Below are 19,976 nucleotides of genomic sequence, written 5' to 3'. Positions count from 1 at the left end.
GGGAGGGGGAGAGAGAGACAGAGAGAGGGGGAGAGAGAGACAGAGAGAGGGGGAGAGAGAGACAGAGAGGGAGGGGGAGAGAGAGACAGAGAGAGGGGGAGAGAGAGACAGAGAGAGGGGGAGAGAGAGACAGAGAGAGGGGGAGAGAGAGACAGAGAGAGGGGGAGAGAGAGACAGAGAGAGGGGGAGAGAGAGACAGAGAGAGGGGGAGAGAGAGACAGAGAGAGGGGGAGAGACAGAGAGAGGGGGAGAGAGAGACAGAGGGGGAGAGAGAGACAGAGGGGGAGAGAGAGACAGAGAGAGGGGGAGAGAGAGACAGAGAGAGGGGGAGAGAGAGACAGAGAGAGGGGGAGAGAGAGACAGAGAGAGGGGGAGAGAGAGACAGAGAGAGGGGGAGAGAGAGACAGAGAGAGGGGGAGAGGGAGACAGAGAGGGGGAGAGAGACAGAGAGAGGGGGAGAGAGACAGAGAGGGAGGGGGAGAGACAGAGAGGGAGGGGGAGAGAGACAGAGGGAGGGGGAGAGGGGGAGAGACAGAGAGAGAGAGGGGGAGAGACAGAGAGAGGGGGAGAGAGAGACAGAGAGAGGGGGAGAGAGAGACAGAGAGAGGGGGAGAGAGAGACAGAGAGAGAGGGAGAGAGAGACAGAGAGAGAGAGAGAGAGACAGAGAGAGGGGGAGAGAGACAGAGAGGGAGGGGGAGAGACAGAGAGGGAGGGGGGGAGACAGAGAGGGAGGGGGGGAGAGACAGAGAGAGAGAGGGGGAGAGAGAGACAGAGAGAGGGGGAGAGAGAGACAGAGACAGAGAGGGGGAGAGAGAGACAGAGAGGGGGAGAGAGAGACAGAGAGAGGGGGAGAGGGAGACAGAGAGAGAGGGGAGAGAGGGGGAGAGAGAGACAGAGAGAGAGGGGGAGAGAGAGACAGAGAGAGACAGAGACAGAGAGGGGGAGAGAGAGACAGAGAGGGGGAGAGAGAGACAGAGAGAGAGGGGGAGAGAGAGACAGAGAGAGAGAGACAGAGACAGAGAGGGGGAGAGAGAGACAGAGAGAGGGGGAGAGGGAGACAGAGAGAGAGGGGAGAGAGGGGGAGAGAGAGACAGAGAGAGGGGGAGAGAGAGACAGAGAGAGAGGGGGAGAGAGAGAGACTGATCACGCGAGGCTGGTTTCTGGGCATGCTCAGTAGAGCAAGCAGGATCCTGTCTATCAGCATGCCAGCGATCACATGCAGTATAGTCAGGATCCAGCAATTTGCAGTATTTGGACGCAGCTCAAAAACGCTACAAGTAGCATTTTTGAAAAATGTTAAAAAAACTGCAAGTCGCTGGATCCTGACTATAACGAACGCAAACGCAGGTGAACGCATGTTGGCGTGAGTCCATTGCAAATGCATTGAAATGAAATAACGCATTTGCACTGGATCCGTTTTTGCGTTAAAAAAAACGTTCATGACGCATGTTAAAAAAACGTAGTGTGAAAGCAGCCTAAGTGGGTCAATCCTATGACCTGTAATACAGTCCTGTTCAGCAGTTCTCAGACGATTACACTGTTTCTGATCGATAAAAAGCTTGTAGATGTAAGAAATTTTGCAATTTGCTGTTTATTAAAATTTTTCAGCCATTCTTGAGATATTCACACTTATTTACAGCTTGTTGTCTTGGAAACAGACCACTGCTGCTAGACAACAGAAAACGTGCAGTGCTTACAAGCTCCTAATCGCAGCTAGCTTCACTGCAGCAATGGACGGTCTCCAAGGCAACAAGTTGTAAACAAAATAAAAAGCAAAAACAGAGAGCGATTCCGCACTATGGTCCAGTGTTTTCATTGCCGCAATCATGCGGATCGGCTTCGGTGATGATCCCTAGTGGTAGAAAGGTGGTCACTAACAAACAGTAAACAAAATAAAATTGTTAAAGAGGTTGTCAAGTCTTCTGATAAGAGCCTGCGGTCGCTAGATTCAGACTTCTGAATCCTCACAGCACGTACTTTGCACACTGTCAAGATATTCCCATATTGCTGACAAAAGCAGGCAGTTACATGACCCAAAGATTGTGATTTACACACTTTCAGCTACAGTCTGACTAGACATACTCTGCTTTACTTATTTAATGAATCATATTTGCAGTCACGTGACCACCTACTTTTTCCAGCAATAACAGAGAATAGTGACAGTGTGTGGTGCGCACACTCTAAGGATTCAGAAAAGTCTGCACTTTGTGACTGAAGACTTATCAGAAAACTGGACAACCCCATTAATATCTCATGAATAGCAGAAAGTGTTAAGTAATAAATTGCAAATGTGCTTGTTTTAATTGCACTATCAAACAATATTCATCTAGGAAGATGGGAATAAACCTTTTAAGAGGACAAACCACCAGGATTTTCCTATATAAACTAAAGCCAGTGCTATACTGGCGCTATCATGCTGATTCTATACATACGTTTAGTTGTGAAATCGGATGTATAGTTTCTGAAATACAGGCAAGTAAAGTTTGTGAAATGCACGGTTATTTGATTGATAGCAGCTACAGAATATCTAATAGGTGGGTCGGGTTTTGCTAGTTATTCCTGCTCCTGTCTGCCCGTCCATCCTTCCTCCACAGTCTGTTATTACAGGGGAGGAAGGAGAGAGGAATGACAGGGGGGAAAATGGACAGGCAGGCAAGCAGGGGCGGGAATAACTAACAAAACCCGCCACACGTATTAGATATTCTACAGCACCTATCAATCAAATAACAGTGCATTTCACAAACTTTACTTGCCTGTATTTCAGAAACTATACATCTGATCTCACAACTAAAGGTATGTATAGAATCAGCATGATAGTGCCAGTATAGCACTGGCTTTAGTTCATATAGGAAAATCCTGGTGGTTTGTCCTCTTTAAAAGGTGGCAGCTTCATAAAGTGTATTTTGCAGAAAACCACTGTATGGTCCAGCTACAGCTATTTTATTTTTTTTTTAATGCAGGTTTAATACAGGTTTTCACAAAAGCTTCTGTTAAAACAAAAAAAAAAACAAAAAAACCAAAAACAAACAAAATGTACATTAAGGGTCAATTAAAATTCTGCTTGTCTAGATCCCTGTTATTACTAGACAGTGATTTCAATGCTAAGGTGAGAAGTAAAGCAACAGTATAAATGATAAATCTGCTCATTTTGCTTAATACGTTTAATATAATTTGCTAAAAGGGGTTGACAGATTTAGAAGGGGGGGGAAGGATTTTCAAATACCCTTTAATGAATTCTCTGTTAACGGAGAAGGGATCCTCAACTAAGAAACCCCCAACTTTTAGCCCAGAAGACCCAGACACACCCATGCATCATAGAAAGAGCCCATTGCTTTCACTAGGACTGTTGTAATTCTTCATATTCCCCTGTGGTTGTGCTGCAGGGAAATAGAACAGCTGATCTTTGAGTATTTTGATAAAGGGAATCTGTCAGCAGGTTTATGCTATGTAATCAGACAGTATAATGATATAAGGGCTGAGAGCCTGATTCCAGCGATGTATCACATAGTTTTCTGGGTGCTGCCCTTGTGATACAATCTGTTTCCTCTGCAGCAGATCCAGCAGAGCTCTGAATGCCGAGCTGTACATAATCCTGCGCACACCACTGATTGGCTGCTTTCTGTGTACACTGTATGTTGACAGAAATCTGTTAAAGGGAACCAACCAGCAGAATTTTGCTATATGACGTAAAGCCAGTGCCACACTGGTGCTAGGAAGCTGAATGCAATGATACCTTTAGTTGAGAGATTGCATGCTTGATTGCTGAAAAATCTTTAATCCAAGTTCCACAAACGCATTGCTCATTTGATTGGCATATGCATCAAGGCAGGACTATGTGGGTCAGGTCCTTCTTTGATATTCCGTCCTGTTGATTGCCTGGCCTTTATCTCCCCATCGCTGCTTTTTCCTTTATGTCCGATGAGCGCTAGCGCAGCAACATTGGGAAATATTTCATCAACTCTTCACTAAGATGGCGACGTAGTCTGCGCATGCGCATAGCACCATCTCCGGCGCCATCTTATTGAGGACACGTTCCTCCTGTTTCCTATGCTGTTGCCAAGGGTGGCGCATGCGCCCTTGCATTTTTTTTTCCTCTACAAGACCCCGGGAGTGCGCATGGTCAAAATAGAAGAGGAGCCCACCCATATCAGCAGAAGCTCATGATGGAACACTTGGAATGAAGCCGACCTCGGGAACAACATCGAACATGTAGGAAGCAGGAGAATGTCTGCAATAAGATGGCGCCATGCGCAGACGCTGATGCGATCTTAGTGAAGAGTTGATTTAATCCTTCCCAACGCTACAGCGCATGCGGGACATTAAGGAAAAGGCGTCAACGGGGGGAAAAAGACCAGGCAATCATAAAGAAGTGAAATAAAAAACGCAAGACCTGACGCGATGCACACGCCGCTCAAACAAGCAGTGCATCCAATCCGTCAACAAAAGTTATTGCATTCAGCATCCTAGCGCCAGCATAGCGCTGGCTTTATGTTCTATAACAAAATTCTGCTTGTTGGTTCCCTTTTATAAGGGTGGGGGCGTGGCTGGACTACGATGCACGAGACACCTAGTCCGGTAACTATAATCTGCTGCTGGATTTTATTGAAACAGCAAATCACAGCCTAGTAAGTGGCACAATGCTGGAATCAGGGTCTCTGCCCCTACATCATGCTCTTACATTACAGATTCCCATTAAGCAGCCTCTTCAACACAGGACCAGGTGATAAAATGGAATATATATTTTACTGTTGATTTGTTTTATATCCACACTTCTAATGCAAGGAGATTATACTGCACTGCATGCAAACATTACACATATCAAGCATTTTCTTTTTTTTTTTCCTCCCATAATCAACGTTCTATCCGTACTTTAGTGAATCAGTATTAATTTACAGCGATGGGGCAGATCTATAGCTGGATCTGGCACTGTTAGCATAAGAGGATACTCTAGCATTATTACAGACATGTCCGCACACCACGTGCAGTTCTTACCTGTTTGTTTTCTTGGTCATTCAGTTTATGATTATTATCCAAAGACAGGCACTTGTGTTTTGCCTAGAAAGCAAAGGAAACACTTGTAACTAGAGAATAATGTTCACGTCAGCAAATAAATGGACACGTCAGTAAAGATCAGCTCCTTCTGCTACATGAATATCTATATGTAACAATCAGAGCAAAGCTACAATGCACCACTGCCGGCCTCTGCCAAAAAATGATCCTAAAAAGCACAGCACTGTATAGGTCTGAATTATAAGACCGTGCCTAAGCAATAACAGCACCTTAAAACTTATTATAGTTCTAGTAGGACAACTCCTGGGGCCAATTACCCTGTATGGAGGGCTACAGGGGGCCCATTATCCAGTATGGAGGGCTACAGGGGGCCCATTAACCTGTATGGAGAGCTACAGGGGACCCATTATCCAGTATGGAGGGCTAGGGGGGCCCATTATCCAGTATGGAGGGCTATGGGGGGCCCATTATCCAGCATGGAGGGCTATGGGGGCCCATTGTTCAGTATGGAGGGCTATGGGGGCCCATTGTTCAGTATGGAGGGCTATGGGGGCCCATTGTTCAGTATGGAGGGCTATGGGGGCCCATTGTTCAGTATGGAGGGCTATGGGGGGGGCATTATCCAGTATGGAGGGCTATGGGGGGCCCCATTATCCAGTATGGAGGGCTATGGGGGCCCCATTATCCAGTATGGAGGGCTATGGGGGCCCCATTATCCAGTATGGAGGGCTAGGAGGGGGGCCATTATTCTGTATGGAGGGCTATGGGGGGGGCCCATTATCCAGTATGGAGGGCCCCATTATCCAGTTTGGAGGACTACAGGGGGCCCCATTATCCAGTATGGAGGGCTACAGCAGGCCCATTATCCAGTACGGAGGGCTATAGGGGGCTCATTTTTCTCTATGGAGGGCTACGTGGGGCACATTATTCTGTATGGAGGGCTATGTGGGAACTATTATTCTGTATGGAGGACTATAGGGGGGCCCATTTTTCTCTATGGAGGACCACGTGGGGTCTATTATTCTGTATAGAGGACTATGTGGGGCCTGAGACTAGGTTGGTCCACGCCTTTGTCCAAATTTATGACTTTGGCCCTCTATGTATTTCAGTTAGATATCCTTGATCTAGACATAGAGGAAGCCACCACCTTGCTATAGTCACATAACTGAGTATAAACACATTATTATAAAAATCTCACCACGGACAATCCATATGTCTACACAATGTACAGTCATATGAAAACGTTTGGGCACCCCTATTAATGTTAACCTTTTTTCTTTATAACAATTTGGGTTTTTGCAGCAGCTATTACAGTTTCATATATCTAATAACTGATGGACTGCGTAATATTTCTGGATTGAAATGAGGTTTATTGTACTAACAGAAAATGTGCAATCCGCATTTAAACTAAATTTGACCGGTGCAAAAGTATGGGCACCTCAACATAAAAGTGACATTAATATTTTGTAGATCCTCCTTTTGCAAAAATCACAGCCTCTAGTCGCTTCCTGTAGCTTTTAATGAGCTCCTGGATCCTGGATGAAGGTATATTTGACCATTCCTGTTTACAAAACAATTCCAGTTTAGTTAAGTTTGATGGTCGCCGAGCATGGACAGCCGCTTCAAATCATCCCACAGATGTTCAATGATATTCAGGTCTGGGGACTGGGATGGCCATTCCAGAACATTGTAATTGTTCCTCTGCATGAATGCCTGAGTAGATTTGGAGCGGTGTTTTGGATCATTGTCTTGCTGAAATATCCATCCCCTGCGTAACTTCAACTTCGTCACTGATTCTTGCACATTATTGTCAAGTACTGAGTTGAATCTACTGTACTGAGTTGAATCCATGCGACCCTCAACTTTAACAAGATTCCTGCCGGTGCCGGCATTGGCCACACAGCCCCAAAGCATGATGGAACCTCCACCAAATTTTACTGTGGTAGCAAGTGCTTTTCTTGGAATGCCGTGTTTTTTTGCCTCCATGCATAACGCCTTTTTGTATGACCAAACAACTCAATCTTTGTTTCATCAGTCCACAGGACCTTCTTCCAAAATGTAACTGGCTTGTCCAAATGTGCTTTTGCATACCTCAGGCGACTCTGTTTGTGGCGTGCTTGCAGAAACGGCTTCTTTCGCATCACTCTCCCATACAGCTTCTCCTTGTGCAACGTGCACTGTATTGTTGACTGATGCACATTGACACCATCTGCAGCAAGATGAAGCTGCAGGTCTTTGGAGGTGGTCTGTGGATTGTCCTTGACTGTTCTCACCATTCTTCTTCTCTGCCTTGCTGATATTTTTCTTGGCCTGCCACTTCTGGGCTTAACAAGAACTGTACCTGTGTTCTTCCATTTCCTTACTATGTTCCTCACAGTGGAAACTGACAGTTTAAATCTCCGAGACAACGTTTTGTATCCTTCCCCTGAACAACTATGTTGAATAATCTTTGTTTTCAGATCATTTGAGAGTTGTTTTGAGGCGCCCATGATGCCACTCTTCATAGGAGATTCAAATAGGAGAACAACTTGCAAGTGGCCACCTTAAATACCTTTTCTCATGATTGGATACACCTGCCTATAAAGTGCAAAGCTCAATGAGGTTACAAAACCAATTTAGTGCTTTCGTAAGTCAGTAAAAAGTAGTTAGGAGGGTTCAAATCAAGAAATTGATAAGGGTGCCCATACTTTTGCACCAGTCAAATTTTGTTTAAATGCAGATTGCACATTTTCTGTTAGTACAATAAACCTCATTTCAATTCAGAAATATTCCTCAGTCCATCAGTTATTAGATATATGAAACTGAAATAGCTGCTGCAAAAACCCAAATTGTTATAAAGAAAAAAGGTTAATATTAATAGGGGTGCCCAAACTTTTTCATATGACTGTAATTGGATCGACCCTTAGCCGCCCTATAGTTGATAACGTCAGTCGCCCTCCTCTCCCCCTGCTCTAATTGAAGTGGTCAAAATGATACAGAATATTCGAAGTGTACACAGACCGGAGCAAAAACCTGCAGACAGATTCCCTTGGAATCATAATTTGACATTAAAACACAACTTTCCCCCCACTCCCTACATTCTCATTTCATGTACAAACATATTGAATGGTACGAGCTGCAGGCACAAGGGTGAACCAATGTATCTGTGTAAGTAATCAATATGGAGCTTCATTATACCAATGGGGTCCAGTTGTTCACATTCTATTTATTAATTAGGAGGAGACCCGGAGACCAATATTTACTATTCGATTAGGTCGCTGAAATTGGTGTTCTGCAGAGACCGGCTATGATAGACAGAACCAAATGAGTCACATATGTAGCTGTGCGACTGGAAGCCATTGCAGATATAAAGCTCATTACAGCCGAGAGCCCATAAATAGAGGATACGTAACACAAAACAAGGCTTTTTTTTCATATCCGCGTTATTGCTTTTGCTACTGAAGGGGTCTTCCCAAAATTAAAAATGATCTATCCAGTGATTGCACTACTGGTGATTCCAAAAATGGATATCCGCAGGATCCCATCTGTATAAAGAGTTAAATGCTGCTGACATCTTCTAAGTACAGATGGCCATATTAGCGCTGTCATACTTGTTATAAATGATACTGGAGGTGAAGGATCCTCTTTTGTGTATTTTCTTACACCTGTGTTTGAAAATTTATTGTTTTCCGGCCTCTTCGCTGCCTTTGGGTGTCTTTTCTTTATTCTTATTTGCGGTGCTTGCTCAGATTGATCTCATGGCGGACTTCAGGAAAATGGCGTCGGTGGCACTGAGCAATATGCGCATGCGCAGCAAAAGGTGCCATTCTCCTGAAAACTGCTAAAGAAGGGAATTTTGTTTACTTACCGTAAATTCCTTTTCTTCTAGCTCCAATTGGGAGACCCAGACAGTGGGTGTATAGCTACTGCCTCTGGAGGCCGCACAAAGAACTACACTTAAAAGTGTAAGGCCCCTCCCCTTCTGGCTATACACCCTCCCGTAGGAGTACGGATTCCTCAGTTTTAGTACCAAAGCAAGAAGGAGGAAAGCCAATAACAGTTTCAAAAACAAATTCAAGCCGATAATTAGATCGGAGAACTTAAGAAACAACGTGAACAACATGTGCACCCGAAAAAACGAAACCCTAAGAACAGATAGGGCGGGTGCTGGGTCTCCCAATTGGAGCTAGAAGAAAAGGAATTTACGGTAAGTAAACAAAATTCCCTTCTTCTTTTTCGCTCCTAATTGGGAGACCCAGACAGTGGGACGTCCAAAAGCAGTCCCTGGGTGGGTAAAAAGATACCACATGAACGGGCTGTGATACAGCCTCTTCCTACAGGTGGGCCACCGCCGCCTGAAGGACCTGTCTACCTAGGCTGGCGTCTGCCGCAGCGTAGGTATGCACTTGATAGTGTTTGGTAAACGTGTGCAGACTCGACCAGGTAGCCGCCTGGCACACTTGCTGAGCCGTAGCCTGATGCCGCAACGCCCAGGACGCACCAACGGCTCTGGTAGAATGGGCCTTCAGTCCAGATGGAATCTGAAGCCCAGCAGAACGGTATGTGTGAAGAATTGGTTCCTTGATCCACCGCGCCAGGGTGGATTTGGAAGCTTGCGATCCCTTATGCTGACCAGCGACTAGGACAAAGAGCGCATCCGAACGGCGTAGAGGCGCCGTGCGAGAAATGTAAATCCTGAGTGCTCTCACCAGGTCCAACAGATGTAAACCCTTTTCAAATTGGTGAACTGGATGCGGACACAAAGATGGCAAAGTGATATCCTGATTGAGATGAAAGGAAGAAACCACCTTGGGAGAAAACTCTGGAATTGGACGCAGTACTACCTTGTCTTGGTGAAACACCAGGAAGGGAGATTTGCAAGATAACGCCGCCAGCTCGGACACTCTTCGAAGAGACGTGACCGCTACAAGAAAAACTACCTTTTGTGAAAGCCGAGAAAGGGGAACCTCTTTCAAAGGCTCGAAAGGCGGCTTTTGAAGAGCAAGGAGAACCTTGTTCAGATCCCAGGGTTCCAATGGCCGTTTGTAAGGAGGAACGATATGACAAACTCCTTGGAGAAACGTGCGTACTTTAGAAAGCCGTGCCAAGCGCTTCTGAAAGAATACGGATAGCGCGGAGACTTGACCCTTAAGCGAGCTAAGGGACAAACCTTTTTCCAACCCAGACTGCAGGAAGGAAAGAAAAATTGGCAATGCAAATGGCCAGGGAGAAAACCCTTGAGCCAAGCACCACGCTAAGAATATCTTCCACGTCCTGTGATAGATCTTAGCTGAGGATGGTTTTCTAGCCTGTCTCATTGTGGCAACAACTCCCTGAGATAAACCTGAGGCCGCTAGGATCCAGGACTCAATGGCCACACAGTCAGGTTCAGGGCCGCAGAATTCAGATGGAAAAACGGCCCTTGAGACAGCAAATCTGGACGGTCTGGTAGTGCCCACGGTTGGCCTACTGTGAGATGCCACAGATCCGGGTACCACGACCTTCTTGGCCAATTTGGAGCGACGAGTATGGCTCGCTGGCAGTCGGACTTGATTTTCCGGAGAACTCTGGGTAACAATGCTAGAGGTGGGAACACATAGGGGAGTCGGAATTGCGACCAATCCTGAACCAAGGCGTCTGCCGCCAGCGCTCGGTGATCGTGAGACCGTGCCATGAAAACTGGGACCTTGTTGTTGTGCCGTGACGCCATCAGATCGACGTCCGGCGTCCCCCAGCGGCAACAGATCTGTTGAAACACGTCCGGGTGAAGGGACCATTCTCCTGCGTCCATGCCCTGGCGACTGAGAAAGTCTGCTTCCCAGTTTTCCACGCCTGGGATGTGAACTGCAGATATGGTGGACGCTCTGCTTTCCACCCACGTCAAAATTCGCTGGACTTCTTGAAAAGCTTGGCGACTGCGTGTTCCCCCTTGGTGGTTGATGTACGCCACCGCCGTGGAATTGTCCGACTGAATCCGAATCTGCTTGCCTGCCAGCCATTGTTGGAAGGCTCGCAGGGCAAGATAGATTGCTCTGATTTCCAGAACATTGATCTGCAGGGTGGACTCTTCCTGAGTCCACGTCCCCTGAGCTCTGTGGTGGAGAAACACCGCTCCCCACCCTGATAGGCTCGCATCTGTCGTGACCACTGCCCAGGACGGGGGAAGGAACAACTTTCCCTGTGACAATGAGTTGGGGAGAAGCCACCAACGTAGAGAGTCCTTGGCAGTCTGAGAGAGGGAGACAGTCCTGTCGAGGGACGTCGATTTCCCATTCCATTGGCGCAGAATGTCCCATTGGAGAGGGCGCAGATGAAACTGCGCGAACGGGACTGCGTCCATTGCTGCTACCATCTTTCCTAGGAAATGCATGAGGCGCCTCAGTGAGTGCGACTGGCTCTGAAGGAGAGATTGCACTCCAGTCCGTAGCGAGCACTGCTTGTCCAGTGGAAGCCTCACTATCGCTGATAGAGTATGAAACTCCATGCCAAGATAAGTCAGAGATTGGGTCGGGGTTAGATGAGACTTTGGAAAGTTGATAATCCACCCGAAAGTCTGGAGAGTGTCTAGCGCCACCTTCAGACTGTGTTGGCATGCTTCTTGAGAGGATGCCTTTATAAGCAGGTCGTCTAGATACGGGATGACCGAGTGACCCTGCGAGTGCAGAACAGCTACTACTGCTGCCATGACTTTGGTGAAGACCCGGGGGGCTGTTGCCAGACCGAAGGGTAACGCTACGAACTGTAGGTGCTCGTCGTGTATGACGAAACGTAGGAAACGCTGATGCTCTGGTGCAATCGGCACGTGGAGATACGCATCTTTGATGTCTATTGATGCTAGAAAATCTCCCTGAGACATTGAGGCTATGACGGAGCGTAGGGATTCCATCCGGAACCTCCTGACTTTTACGTGTCTGTTGAGCAACTTCAGATCCAGGACGGGACGATACGATCCGTCCTTTTTTGGGACCACAAACAGATTGGAGTAAAAACCGTGACCTTGTTCCTGAAGAGGGACGGAGGTCACCACTCCTTCCGCCTTTAGAGCGGCCACCGCCTGCAACAGAGCATCGGCTCGGTCTGGTGGTGGAGAAGTTCGGAAGAAACGAGTTGGCGGACGAGAACTGAACTCTATCCTGTACCCGTGAGACAGAATATCTCTCACCCAACGGTCTTTGACGCTTGCTAGCCAAATGTCGCCAAAGTGGGACAGCCTCCCACCGACCGCGGGTGTGGGAATCGGAGACCGCAAGTCAGGAGGACGTCGTTTTGGCAACGGTTCCTCCGGCTGGTCTTTTTGGGCGTGACTGAGACCTCCAAGAATTTGAACGTCTCTGGTCCTTTTGAGTCCTTTTTGACGGGGCGAATTGGGACCTGCCCTGTCCACGAAAGGACCGATAAGCAGACTGACCCCTCCTCTGTTGGGGCTTGTTTTGTCTGTGTTGCGGTAAGGAAGAGTCCTTACCCTTGGAGTGTTTGATGATCTCATCCAAACGCTCTCCAAACAATCGGTCACGAGAAAAAGGCAAATTGGTTAAGCACTTCTTGGAATGAGAATCTGCTTTCCAATGTTTCAACCACAGAGCCCTACGCAAAACAACTGAGTTGGCTGACGCCACTGCCGTGCGGCTTGTAGCGTCAAGAACAGCATTAATCGCGTACGACGCGAATGCTGCCATTTGCGAGGTCAATGGTGCTACCTGCGGGGCAAATGCATGTGTGACTGAGTCGACTCGCGCAAGCCCGGCCGTGATAGCTTGGAGTGCCCATACGGCCGCAAAAGAAGGCGCTAATGACGCTCCAATCGCTTCATAGATGGATTTCAGCCAGAGCTCCATCTGCCTGTCAGTGGCATCTTTAAGTGCCGCTCCATCTTCAACAGCAACCAAGGATCTAGCTGCAAGCCTTGAAATTGGAGGATCCACTTTTGGACACTGGGTCCAACCCTTGACCACTTCAGTGGGAAAAGGGTAGCGTGTATCTTTAAGTCGTTTAGGAAAACGCCTTTCAGGATAAGCGTGGGGTTTCTGGATTGCGTCTCTGAAGTCAGCGTGGTCCAGAAAAGTGCTTAATGTACGCTTAGGGTATCTGAAATGGATTCTCTCGTGCTGCGAAGCTGACTCCTCTACAGGAGGAGCTGGTGGGGAAATATTCAACATCTTATTGATGTTAAATATAAGATCATTAACTATGGCGTCACCATCTGGTGTATCTAGATTGAGAGCGGTCCCAGGATCAGAATCCTGATCAGTTACGTCCGCCTCATCACCCATAGATTCATCCCGCTGGGATCCAGACCATTGAGATGAATGGGAAGGCCCGTCATAACGAGCCCGCTTAGGCTGCCCGGGGCCATCGTCCGAGTCAGAGTCTTCACCCTGAGGTGTAGATGCCCGTCCCGGAGCTAGGAGCTGAGGGGGACCAGGGGGCAAGACATGCACAGTGTCCGTGGTCTGAAGTACAGGCCTAGCTCGCAATGTGTCAAGAATTTGTGACATAGTGAGAGACATTCTGTCAGCAAAAGCTGCAAACTCAGTTCCTGTCACCTGGACAGCATTCACAGGTGGTACACCCTGGGACACGTCCAGCAGAGGTCCCGACTGTGCAAGCGCCGCAGGGGCCGAGCACTGCACACAATGGGGGTCCGTGGAGACTGCCGGTATCAACAAGAATGGCTGCCGGCTTCTGTGGAGAGGGGCGGTCCGTGGGAGTTCCCAAACAAAAGTGCGGGAACAGTGTCCCCTCTGTGCTGACTGTGAGGGCTGGAGTATGTAAAAACGACTCCAGCCCTCAGCGCTGATGCACTGGCCAGCGTCCCGCCCCTCTCCTGACTGGCAGGTCTGGGGGCGGGAACGAACGAAAGCAGGCCGCAAAAGCCGGGGACTCGAGTTATCAGCGCGGCCGCCGTAAAAGCGCGGGCCGCGCTGAAGTCCCCGGCGCACCACAAGTGCCAGCCGCGCCGCTGTTCCAGCGGCCGGCGCGACCGAGTCCTAGACGTGGGCAGCGTCCCGCCCCTCTCCTGACTGGCAGGTCTGGGGGCGGGAACGAACGGAAGCAGGCCGCAAAAAGCCGGGGACTGTAGTTATCAGCGCGGCCGCCGTAAAAGCGCAGGCCGCGCTGAAGTCCCCGGCGCACTACAAGTGCTAGCCGCGCCGCAGCCCCAGCGGCCGGCGCGACCGATTCCCAGAAGTGTGCCTGCTTCAGCTAAGCTGAATGAGGCCATGGCACAGGCGCCGCAGCGCTGATGTCCCCCGGCGCACTACAACACCCAGCATGCTGCGGTGTGAGCGCCAGATACACGGGGACACAGAGTACCTTGAGGATGCAGGGCCATGTCCCTGATGTACTCCGCTCCATCCAGCATCTTCTCCAGGGGCTGTAGATGGAGCACGGTCTCAGTGCCTGGAGACCGGTAAATCCCACTTCACCCAGAGCCCTGTAAAAAGGGATGGGGAAGGAATCAGCATGTGGGCTCCTGCCGCCGTACCCGCAATGGGTACCTCAACCTTACAAACACCTCCGACATAAGTGGGGTGAGAAGGGAGCATACTGGGAGTCTGTATAGACCCTCTTTTCTTCCATCCGACATAGTCAGCAGCTGCTGCTGACTAAAAACAATGGAGCTATGCGTGCGTGTCTGACCTCCTTGCGCACAAAGCTAAAACTGAGGAATCCGTACTCCTACGGGAGGGTGTATAGCCAGAAGGGGAGGGGCCTTACACTTTTAAGTGTAGTTCTTTGTGCGGCCTCCAGAGGCAGTAGCTATACACCCACTGTCTGGGTCTCCCAATTAGGAGCGAAAAAGAAAGATCAATCTGCAGAAGTGGCAGCCGTTGCTAAAATGGCGCCAGCACGAAATTTAAATAAAAGGATGAAGAAAAGACACCCAGAGGTAGCAGAGGGGCCGGAAAAGAGCAGAAGACCCTTCCACGAGTCCCACCCCAAAGGCCCGCTCCTATGCGCAAAGTTATAAATAAAAGAAGGCTTCAAGCATAGATTAAAGAATATATACAAAATGGATATGTGGTGGTCTCTACTTTGTAAAATGCTGCTGAGAGGGTCTCTAAGTGAGGGTGTGCATGTGAACATCTGCCCTAGTCATTTTCTATGGAAAAAGCAGTGCTGTACTCTGCTACTGACCTGTGCTCCATACAGTGAGGAGTTTGCAGATCCTCAATCATGAGATCCCCGGAGGACCCAGTGATTACCAATTAATTCCTTCCCTTATGGATAGGGAGTGACCCTGCCGTCGGGCACCTGATTGTCTAACTAGTCCAAAGCGTGGCTTAGTTTCAAATGTATACCATATGTTAGTATCAAACAGCCGGCGGCTCTCCTGACCTGAGCGTATCAGCATGTATTTCCACGTTCACTGCTCGGCGGCTCTCCTGACCTGAGCGTATCAGCATGTATTTCCACGCTCACTGCTCGGCGGCTCTCCTGACCTGAGCGTATCAGCATGTATTTCCACGCTCACTGCTCGGCGGCTCTCCTGACCTGAGCGTATCAGCATGTATTTCCATGCTCACTGGTCGGCGGCTCTCCTGACCTGAGCGTATCAGCATGTATTTCCATGCTCACTGGTCGGCGGCTCTCCTGACCTGAGCGTATCAGCATGTATTTCCATGCTCACTGGTCGGCGGCTCTCCTGACCTGAGCGTATCAGCATGTATTTCCATGCTCACTGGTCGGCGGCTCTCCTGACCTGAGCGTATCAGCATGTATTTCCATGCTCACTGCTCGGCGGCTCTCCTGACCTGAGCGTATCAGCATGTATTTCCATGCTCACTGGTCGGTGGCTCTCCTGACCTGAGCGTATCAGCATGTATTTCCATGCTCACTGGTCAGCGGCTCTCCTGACCTGAGCGTATCAGCATGTATTTCCATGCTCACTGGTCGGCGGCTCTCCTGACCTGAGCGTATCAGCATGTATTTCCATGCTCGGGTCAGGAGAGCCGCCGACCAGTGTGAGCATGATGATGAGATTCCCGGATGAGTTATACGGCTGTGTGACTGCGCCCTTAGACTACGGTGATAAAACCTTTTGCATTGTACAGAGGAATACGTTACATTTCTGGATACCTGCAGCTGGCAGATGAGCACGATGTTAGGCTGCTTTCATATTTGCGTTCTTTCCCTTCAGTCACAATCCGCCGCTTTGGAAAACAGTGCAATACGTGGTATTGACGATTAATTGCGACTGATGGCCTCGCGTTGCATCCGCCGGCCGACGCTTCAGTTGTGGAATGACTGACCGTCGGCGGGAAAGAACGCAGAATGCAACTTTTTTGGATCGACGGATCTGCTTTTAGCAACAGAGCATGCTCAGAAGTGTGCCTGTGTGTGTGCGGTGATGATGGGGCGGTAGTGCCGGTGTGTGTGCGGTGATGATGGGGTGGTAGTGCCAGTGTGTGTGCGGTGCTGATGGGGCGGTAGCGCCGGTGTGTGTGCGGTGATGATGGGGCGGTAGTGCCTGTGTGTGTGCGGTGATGATGGGGCGGTAGTGCGGTGTGTGTGCGGTGATGGGGTTTTGAGTCATGCACCATGTTCACACCATTGGTGTTCCAGACATACATTCTTTAGTTAGTATGCACTTTTTGTCTGAGAACCCTGCCCCACCCATAGCCATTTGTTTCACTTCACATATATAGCTTGGTCCTTTGCCTCCAATACAGAGCAAGTTTTTTAACTGCAGGTGAGGTTACATATAGGCTAGGGACCCCAAGAACAGAGATTACCTTGGCGTTGGTTTTGGGGCTCTTTTGCATTGATCAATACAATGGCTAAACATATCTTATATTCCTATTATTCATAGCAGTTATGCATATTTCATTTTTCATGTTTTTTCACTTTTTCAGATAGTTCATTGTATTTTTCAGTCTAGTATTCCCATAGCAGTTTTGCTTTTCATCATTCCCATATACATTGTGACTTGTGTGCAACTCTTTATCCTATTGTACAAAACTGATTGAGACTGATGGAAAACAACGCAAATCCGAAAACAGCATTACATAGCACTATACAATGAATACAACATGCAAGATCTCTTTAGCTCCCTCTAGTGGCGACTGCAGGCTGCCAGAATGTTTCAATGTGTAACCATATCTATTCGGGGGATTCTTATGAATCCGCACTGCAAAAGCGGAGCTCAGATAATACTGAAATATATTTTTACTATAAGCAATCACAGAATGTAGCACCTAAAAGTATAAAAAGACATAAGAAAAACAAATAATGTGTGTTATCTTGGCATAAAACACAGTGTAGAAAATCTGAAGACCAAAAAAACATCCACACAATGCAGATATCCAGAGCAAAAATGATCCAGCCATGAGCTGCTCTCAAATAAATGAGCCAGACACGGTAAGAGGAGTCCATTGGGTGGGTCTCTGTGGCTTCTCCCCGCCCAGATCAGCTTGATTGACAGGTCACTACCAGTTTGCTTATAAGAAACCGAGCACTCAGCCCTTTAACCTGTGTCCATCCTCCTTTATAGCTGGATCCTTTCTGCCCAGACATGTTGGTTTTTAACCCAGATAGAGACATTTAAGTTAGGGTCCCGGTATATAGAGATCACCTTGTCATGGTTACCGGGCTCAAATGCATTGGCCAATACATAAGCTAAGTATCTCGTTTTTCATATATTCCTATAGTAGTAATGCAATGCCAGAGTTCCCTTATTCATTTTTAGCATTCTAGAGTGCAGCTGTATGTGTTTTGTGCTTATAGAGATCAGTCAGTCAAGCTAGTCTGAAGGAAACCACCCAGCGGACCCATCTCCCCGTTATCCCTGAAAGACGCAGGCATATTTATGAAGCCGTATATCCCAGAATTCAAGCATATACAGCTTCCAGATACGACTTGCACCATGTTTATTTTGACTTTTAGAGGCATGTTGACGAAAAATGGGTGGCTGTAGTGAAAGGGCGTGCGGTTTATCAATATGACCTAATGTGTGGGAAAATTGTGGTGCAAGTTTATGCTACAAAGTAAGCCAACTAATAGGTGGTGTAAACTTAGTCATAAAATGCACCAAATTTATGAAAGTAGTTCAAACTTGTTGATAAAGCCAAGTTTGCACAAAGAAATAGAAAATATTGCTTAACAATCTCCATTGTGGTGCTGCACGGTGGCTCAGTGGTTAGCACTGCAGTCTTGCAGCGCTGGGGTCCTGGGTTATAATCCCATTAAGGACAACATCTGCAAGGAGTTTGTATGTTCTCCCTGTGTTTGTGTACATTTCCTCCAGGTTCTCCGGTTTCCTCCCACACTGCAAAGACATCCTGATCGGGAATAAAGATTGTGAGCCCCAATGGGGACAGTGTTGTCAATGTTTGCAAAGCGCCGTGGAATTAATGGTGTTATATTAGCGAATATTATATTTTAGACAAGCAGTTTTTCTGAAATGGAGACTTTCATTCTGTAAAGGCAGCAAGAAAACAGCTGACAGGTTTAATGTAGCGTTCAACCACTAGAGGGGGCTGCTGTCAGGCTTTGTTCAGTTCAATACATTCAGAATTTTTCAGCAATTTTTCTGCCCCCTCTTCAGGTTTAGAAAAATGTCTGAAATAAAAAATAAAAGTATCCCCTATTGGAACTCTCTCTAAATTTGAAAGGAGGAGGAATAATAAATATAATAATAATAAATATAATAATAATAATAATAATAATAATAAAAAAACGTTAAAAAATAATAAATCTTTATTTTTATATTGCGCTAACATATTCCACAGCGCTTTACATACATCAGGAACACTGTCCCCATTGGGGCTCACAATCTAAAGTCCCTATCTGTATGTCTTTGGACTGTGGGAGGAAACCCACGCAAACACGGGGAGAACATACAAACTCCTTGCAGATAGTGTCCTTGGTGGTATTCGAACCCAGGACCCCAGCGCTGCAAGACTGCAGTGCTAACCACTGAGCCACCACAAGACTGCAGTTGTAACCACTGAGCCACCGTGCCGTGACGTTAGTTGTAGAGCCACCGTTAAAACGACCGCAAAGCCAAGGAGTAAAATTTGGCGGGTGAGCAGGTGTCTTAAAGAAGTAGTGTGTACTTACCCAAAAGCGGTTTTAAAAACTGAATGGCAACAGCAGACTTTAATGTAAAGCAATTGGTGGCGCTTTTTCTTGTACTGTTCGTATACAGACCCCCATAGAGACATGTTCACATTGTCTTTTTCTCCCCATGCAGAATTTAACATGCAAGATCTGTGTGAAAAGCTCAAATAAACTACCCATATTTAACCGTATTTTTCAGATTATCAGACACAGTTTTCCTCCCAAAAATTTGGGAGAAAAATGAGGGGTGCATCTTATGATCCAAATGCACCTTACCAGGAGGTGGTGGAGAGGGGTTGCAGGAGGCAGGGGCAATGCTGGGGCCTACGGGGCACTGTGCTGCAGTCCTGCGAGTGGAGAGGCAGGGGCATCCTGAAAATGTCAGCAGTGCGGGCTTCAAATAATGGCGCCTGGAGGCGGTGCGTGTGCAGATGGAGCTCTCGGCTCAAGATCTCACCTACGCATGTTCCGCCTCCGGCCCACTGTTCTCCCAGCAGCGGACGTGAGGAAAATGGCGCATGCGCAGACAAGATCTTGGCTTGTCATTGAGCTGAGAGCTCAATCTGCGCATGCGCCAACTCCGGGGGCCATTTTTTTTGAAGCCCGCACGGCCACTGCATCTGGGACACCTGCTACCTGCACCCCCCTGCTACTGCAGGTGACCCCACTCCACCACCGCTGACTCTTCCCCCCCCCCCCCCCCCGGTAAGACACCACTGCCACTGGATTCTAAATTTGGGATGCATCTTGTGAATCAAAAACTACGGTACTTCTTTAGGATTTTTCCACCAGAGATCTGAAAATGGCTTTTTAAAGTGATGCGTCACCTTTTGTGAAGGATTTTAAAGCGGAAACCACAGAAAGACGGCCACAATTTACCGAAGATTTCCAACACAAATACTCTTGGGTTTAAACACTGAATTTT

The 19,976-nt window shown here is 47.8% G+C and overlaps 1 protein-coding gene across 1 annotated transcript in view; it reads right to left on the bottom strand.

The window, feature by feature from the left end:
* Positions 1 to 19,976, bottom strand: part of UNKL (unk like zinc finger) — a 113,071-nt gene that overhangs the window by 32,794 nt on the left and 60,301 nt on the right. The window contains exon 9 of the mRNA XM_075318084.1: positions 4,994 to 5,056. Coding sequence (XP_075174199.1) covers positions 4,994 to 5,056 — 63 coding nt within the window. The remainder of the gene's footprint in view (positions 1 to 4,993; positions 5,057 to 19,976) is intronic.

Source organism: Anomaloglossus baeobatrachus, chromosome 7 (assembly GCF_048569485.1).
Source record: "Anomaloglossus baeobatrachus isolate aAnoBae1 chromosome 7, aAnoBae1.hap1, whole genome shotgun sequence".
Classification (NCBI taxonomy): Eukaryota; Metazoa; Chordata; class Amphibia; order Anura; family Aromobatidae; genus Anomaloglossus; species Anomaloglossus baeobatrachus.
This window is presented reverse-complemented; position numbering and strand designations above follow the sequence as displayed.